Raw genomic sequence first — 6,893 nt, 5'->3', positions numbered from 1 at the left:
GAGACAATCTAGAGCAATAGATTGTAAGGTTGTTAAAGCGAGACAATGCTGTGTTTGCAGCCAGTCCTCAGTACTCTGTATCTATTTGCATATCAGTCATGATGAAAATGACTGTGTGGCTCATTGCTATGCAGTAGCACTGATTGTTACATAACTGTACAGTTTACGAGGTTGGGGAACCTACAGTCTGCTGAAACTGGATGTGAAATATTTTTCCCGCTGAAAATGCTGTATCCAGATGAAGTGACTAACTTTCACTTACTTTTGGTGCTTCGCTATTTGATAGCCTGCAACCAAATATTGATATTTTTTATTAAAACAACAGGTGCGCTCCACTAATCTGACTAACCACAGACACCATCTCATTAATGGAAATAAAACTATGGTGACGAAGAAGAAACACATAGGTTTAAAATAGTGTCATGCACAGGAAAATAAATCAGTGAGCTCATTAATTCAAGTGGAACATTATTAAAATGTAATAATAACAGCAGGTCCATAGTGCTTCACACACTGGGGTTGCACTGGGAAGCACACCCGGTGTCAAAATCTGCCAAATCAAATGACCCCTTGCGACTAAGGGAGCCAAAAGTAGCTTATATAAAAAGTTAGTAGTCAAACACACACTGACACCACCACAGTGCAGCAAACAGATACCAAATTCCTCCTTTTAGAGTGTGCGGGGATATTTTTTTCCTTCTTATGTTACTTAATATCTGGATGTACAGAGTATCACAGAATCACTGTATTATGATGTATGGTAATAGTGAATGAACCGGTTCATATACAGCGCTTTTCTACTCTACTCCAGCACTCAGAGTGTTTTATACAAAAGTATTTCTATACTGAAGGCATGCATGACAATGGTTATAAGGGGCCGCTGAACAGTGACAATGACATGAATGTGAAAACACCTATGGAGGATTCCTGTGGCTCGACCTTCATCAAAACATGAAATACTTTGGAGGAAAGGGGTCCAACTCTTCAGAGTTCAAACCTGGAGAATCAGAGTGGAGGAGCACTGTTTTTCAGAAGTGACTGTGTTACCTTGATGTTTCCATTTCAAACTTTGCTGTCATCCGAAGAGACATTACCACAACAAAATCACAACACACTTCCCAAAATGGCAACTATTTCTACTGTTTTCCAATCTCCCTGTGGGTATCTATGAGTAAACTCTCTGCTCACCCTATCAGCGGTGGCATTGGCCAAGATGGTCTCTGTCACAGTGTCACAGTACTCGTTCCCACACAGCTTCCCGGGAGCAGATTTGACGGCGATGGCCAGGGCCAAGCTGCGACCGTGACGCACCATCCAGTCCACACCAGACACGTCGGCTAAAGAGAGGCAGACCGTTCATGAGCTCGTGGCATCACTGCTCGGCTAACGCACAAAATAATGCAGCACACAGCAGCAGACAATAACAAGCTGAAGCTTTTTTTGATGCAGATACACTGGACAAACATACATTAAATGTTTTTATAAAAGGATTTTTTAAATTTCAAATTTCTTAGCGCTATAATTATTTCACTCTATAACTCACAATGAGCAGGAAAAAGGACATCTGATGATGGTCACAATGACAAAGCAACACTACACACACTTACAATGAGATCCTGAGAGAGGTGTAAAATAACTTTGCACACAAATACCAACCTAAGACATGCTGAAGTAACACACTCTTCAGCTCCTCCTCTGACAGGAAGGCACACAGCTCACCAACACAGCCGGCTGAGGCCATACGAGTTGCATCCTGCAAGTGCACACACAGACACACACACCAGTAAGACAGCCAGACAGAGACAGGTTGTGTGTCATTTATTCTCAAACTGACACGAAGACTAAAACCACCTATTTAGAAAACCACATCCTCTTTGTCTGACTTCCGTTTTTCTACTGAGATCACAGAGGAAACTCTACTTGTGAATAACTCTGAAATCTGCTTATACACGTACTTCACTGCTAATTACTTTATGCATCCAGTAGCTACTGCAGGTTCTGGGTTGGGAAAAAAGGGTTGCAACACATTCAAAAGAAGTCTTTGAGGGCTGCTCGTCATACCTCGTCATGTCCCAACATGCCTAGCAATGTGGTGGTGATGTTTTTGCGGATGGCTGGGTCCACCTTTGATCCGGCCCCCTGGATGACAAACCTTAAGGCCTGGAGCATAGTCTCCCTGTGAACACAAGCAGGAGAATTAAACTAAAAGACAAAAGCAAATATTTGTTATTTCATGTAAAAACATGTAAGCAGATATTGTATTTTGGATATAAACACACAGCACAAACTACAGTTTTTGCTAATTATATGTTAAAACTCAACTTCCCAGAAATATGATAGAAGATTTGTAGTAAATTTGTCAGTGCTTTCTGGTGGACAAAGGATGTAATGAGAAACTATTTTTTTAAAGATAAATCCAAACACATTTGCATTTCTGTACTCTGGCTCTCCTTCCATCGTACACTTTTTAGAGTTAAGCTGGTGTCAGGCTGCACTATCAGCTTCTAGTTAATAATATTTTGGGAGAAATGTTTCAGACTTTAATACTGACTCCAAACCAAGCAGCAACTAGAAAACTGAAGCCAGCAGAGGCCAGCCGATAAAGGATTTGTTTTTGGACCGACACCAATATTTGATGATTTAAGAAAAAAATAAAAAGATCCCAAATTCTAAATTATTGGCTGATATTATTACTGCTTATGCTTCTTAAGCAGATTTTCCTAACATCTGATATGTGTACTTATTAATTGCGCTCTGCTCGACACTGCTCAGATCAGATTGTTGTCGCATTTCTTGCAAACAGTGACGCTACAGAGTGCCCTCTGATGGACAAACTGTGCAATGTCAGCACCCACAACACAACTGAAGAGTGTTTCTCCAGCCTCTTCTTTACTATTTAATTTTTATCAGTGAGGAGATCGGTAGAGTGGCAAATAGCTAATACTGGTCACTAATTTAAGCCTACCGATAAATTAAATAAATGCTCTTTATGTTCCTTATTAGAGCCAAAAAGTTACAAAACACAAACACTGTTGTGTCTACTTTATAGAAGTTAATGTTGAGGATACAACAAGCCTCCACCAGGTTTAAAAAAAAAAAAAAAAAAAAAGTCATTCTTTCAATGACACGTGTGCCAATATAAAGAGCTGTACTGGCAGCTGGTGTGCCCAATTTATGACTTCTCCATATTTTTTGTGCTCATGGTGCCTTTGGGAGTCTTCATGATGAAATTAAGTGACAAATAAAATGACTTTCTGGGTGATTCAGTCCATCCTGAAGTTTGTGCTCTGTGCCCTGAAGGTTTGGTTCTGGTGTTTGGCAGTAATTAGCATGTAAATGCTTTCTCAGCATATTCTATTGTCTAAATGATTATTCCAAAATAGAGGCGTGAACTGCCCTCTTTAATATACAGGCTATGCTTCATACACACATTTTCAGACGAATGGCTCCCAGTCTGTGCTTGTAACATTAAGACAAAGCAGCATCTTTAATCAGATGATACATTTCAACTTCTCTATTTGTGGAGATAAAATGATTTAAAATATTGACATCACAGGCTCACACATTTTGAAAATTCTGTTGGGGATGTTTATTGTTGCTGATTCTGTACTGAACAATACCAGACTGCACACAAACCTGACTCCAGAGTCCTCGGCATTGCGAATTGCAGAGAGTTGCTCAGTGAAGAGTGGATCGACCTTGGCGTGGATGGAAACCAGCTGACCCAGAGCCTCTGCCGCCCTCAGTCTTACAGCACGGCTTGAATCCTGCAGGGCTTTCAGGAAGGTGGTCTGGAGCTGAGGCAGGAAGGGCTTCAGGGCTATGCCCACCTGGAGGAGGAAGGCAGTGCAGAGGTTAGAGCCTTCTGACAGAAACTTTGAGCAGCTTTGGAGAGGTACGGTTGGCCATTTTGTCTTCCACCAGACCTTTGCCAGCAGCAGGGTGAGAGTCTCTAATAGAGCAGTCTTCACAGTCCAGGCAAAGCGGTCTCCTAAGATACGAATAAGAGGTCCAGTGATGTTGACTACAGACGGCCGCAGAGCCTCGGGAGACGTCAGTTTGATGACCCCTCCTAATGCTTTAGCCGCCTCTTCTTTCTGTTCAGGGGTGCCAGTGAGGACACCTTCTCTCAGGACTGGCAGGATACAGGTCACACCCTATGTAAGCATCGAGATAAAAATAAAAATATTAACTGAACAGAGCTGAAAGAAACCAACATTTCCCAATTAATGTTTAATTGGTGGCATATTGAAATTGCTTTTTTGTTCCCTGAACAGTCAAGAATCCACAGGTAATATACATACACAATGATATAAACACTTTTTGAAAGCTGGATCCAGTGGACATGTGGTACTTTGCTTTTTTGAAGAACTAAACAACATTAAAATCAGATTGTTACTGAAAGTGTGTAAGCCAGGTTAAAACACACTTGGCCCATTGCAGTGCCCGCTCTTATTGAGCAAATCAATAGAAAGACCTCCACGTGAATGATCACTATTAATGAGTTTCTAATTATGTGGACACAGTTCATGTCACAAATGTGCCCACTCAAAGCTCTGCTCACTTGACAGAACAAGAACTCAATAGGATGAATGAGCTGCTGTAGAATGACATCACCATGCTGTAATAATGTAGCAATAGTGTTTATTGTGTCAGGCGCTGCCCTCTTACCTTCTTGGGCAGACAGAAACCAGGAAGGTGCTGACCCTTCACGTCTCCGGCTACTGATCTAATGTCTCGATGCAGATCGTCGATTAGAGCCAGCTGGCTGCTTGCATCCAGTTTCTAAAGAACACATCAAAGCCACAGTGAGTTTGCATTTCACCTTTGATTTAAAAACAATCAAAAGGTCCACTGTTTTACTTACTACCATATTTTGTACTAGACTATGAAAGCTCATGCAAATGGAAAGAAATTTTTATAGGAACACACCTTGGTGATGGAGTTGATGGTGTCCCAACTCTGAGACAAAACCTCTGGGTTGGAATCGTTAAGAAGGCGGATGAGGCCTGACAGCAGCGTGCGTGTGTGGGCACTGTAGTCCAGTCGGGTGCGAGCAAAGTAGGCATTGAGGATGGTGACGGCAGCCTGTCTGAGGCCAGGATCGGTGCCCCGTGTGGCCTCCAGCAGGTCTTCTATGATGATCCGCTGACCCACTTCATCCTCCACAGAAAGGATCACCGTCTGACAGCTGCACAATTCCTGGTGCAAAGGTAACAACATCCAGTCATATCATTCAGAAAGGCAGTTTAAAATATGCAGTGTTCACAGTAAAATAACCACCAAAAAGTCTGAGTTAATAGAAGCAACACCATGACATTTTAATGGAGCTCACTTCTCGCATAGATCTGAAAAGTATTTTAGGGTTTAAATGCGTTGTAAATATTTACACCACAAAACTGCAGCTCTTTCTAAATCACTGCCAATTCCTTTGTGTACAAAATGTTTTGAAATAAATTAAATAGGTTTTAAAAGACAGGGAGACCGCAGACTGGATAGTAACTGATTTAACCTGGTGATGGTCAAAGCTGTGCTTTAAAAAGGGGAAAAAAATAATCTGAGCCTAGAGGGGAGACATGGTGTTCTGGTACGTCTGCAGCTGCATTTTGAATGACAATAAGAGGAAATCAAAGTAGGACATATGGCCTGTTTAGCAGATAAGAAGGATTTTAATTCTCCAGTTGATTTAAAATAGAAGAAGCTACTGAGCAGAACGGGGCAACAGCAGTAGTGCTGGAGTATTGTCTCAGAATACTACAAAGTTAACATATACAGGAGTGGTATCGTATTAAAAAACAAACAAGCAAATAAGAAAAATCTGACTAAAGGACGTTAACAAAATCCTCAAACACAACAGAATCAGTAGGGAAGCTTTATATTTGGAGATTGCTGGTTGTACCTGTGCTTCGTCCTCTGTTCCCAGTTTTCCTTTGAGGGAAGAGAGCAGGGCAGGGAGGATGACCCCTAGATGACGTGTCAGAGCATCTCCAGCCACAGCAGACAGGAAGGCCAGTACTCGGGTGTTTACAGGAGGAGCAGTCAGCTAGCAGAAGCACAGAGAACACTGGATTATAGTCACACAACATAAAAATGACATAAAGGCCTTAAAAAGGAAATCACGTGTGATGCTTTACCTTTGGAACCAAGTAAGGCAGCACAGAACGACTCTTTACTGCCATGACTTGCTTCAGGCCATCCAAAGCAAACGCAGCCGTTTCCTCATCATCCTGCAAAAACATGTTCGGTATGAGATATAGACTAGACTGCAAAGCTTCTTAAATCCTACAGATTTCATATTACATTTTCCCCCTCACTCCCTCACCAGCTGTTTGAGCAGGGTAGGCAGGATGTCATCCAGCGCCTGGTGACCGATGGTTGCATGGAGCTGCTCAAAGGTTTTGGCCGCAGCCTCTCGGACCTCCTCCAGAGGGTCACACAGAGCCTTCCTCACTGTAGGGACGAGTGACTCAGAGAAAACAAGCACCTGCAACACAAGTGTCATCAGATTTAAGGTTTTAAGTTTACTAGAATTTTCAGCTTAAGCTAAAACAGGCCCCACTGCTTGATTCAGAACCGTTTTTAATAAATAAAATCATTCTAAAAGTTCCAATTCAATCCCACGAGCTATAATAATTACAAACAGTGTGACTCACAGCGTCTTTACTGGTGGACTTCATGATTTCACTGAGGCCGATGCAGACACCTTGCCTCTCATCGCTCTTGTCAGAGCGCAGGCCCTCCTCCAGGATGGGAATGATCTCCGGGAGAATCTTCTCTCCAAGTTTCCTCACCAGATCACCCAGCGTCCGAGCAGCGATCTAAAACCGTGCAGACAAATGACGTTAACAAAAAGCTCTGTATGACTACTTTCACGTCAAGAGCCAAACAGAAAC

At 42.2% G+C, this 6,893-nt stretch overlaps 1 protein-coding gene across 1 annotated transcript in view; it reads right to left on the bottom strand.

Annotated features, from left to right (window-relative positions):
* gcn1 (GCN1 activator of EIF2AK4) overlaps positions 1-6,893 on the bottom strand; it is a 29,227-nt gene that overhangs the window by 2,183 nt on the left and 20,151 nt on the right. Inside the window, exons 44-54 of the mRNA XM_005746064.1 lie at positions 6,654-6,818; positions 6,323-6,484; positions 6,135-6,227; positions 5,900-6,043; positions 4,933-5,202; positions 4,672-4,785; positions 3,927-4,157; positions 3,637-3,830; positions 2,062-2,176; positions 1,657-1,753; positions 1,189-1,337 (exon numbers count right to left, since the gene is read on the bottom strand). Coding sequence (XP_005746121.1) covers positions 1,189-1,337; positions 1,657-1,753; positions 2,062-2,176; positions 3,637-3,830; positions 3,927-4,157; positions 4,672-4,785; positions 4,933-5,202; positions 5,900-6,043; positions 6,135-6,227; positions 6,323-6,484; positions 6,654-6,818 — 1,734 coding nt within the window. The remainder of the gene's footprint in view (positions 1-1,188; positions 1,338-1,656; positions 1,754-2,061; positions 2,177-3,636; positions 3,831-3,926; positions 4,158-4,671; positions 4,786-4,932; positions 5,203-5,899; positions 6,044-6,134; positions 6,228-6,322; positions 6,485-6,653; positions 6,819-6,893) is intronic.

Source organism: Pundamilia nyererei, unplaced genomic scaffold (genome assembly GCF_000239375.1).
Source record: "Pundamilia nyererei isolate P.nyererei 1_Seehausen unplaced genomic scaffold, PunNye1.0 scaffold00172, whole genome shotgun sequence".
NCBI lineage: Eukaryota > Metazoa > Chordata > Actinopteri > Cichliformes > Cichlidae > Pundamilia > Pundamilia nyererei.
Note: the sequence above shows the minus strand (reverse complement) of the source record. Positions and strands in the feature narration are given on the sequence as shown.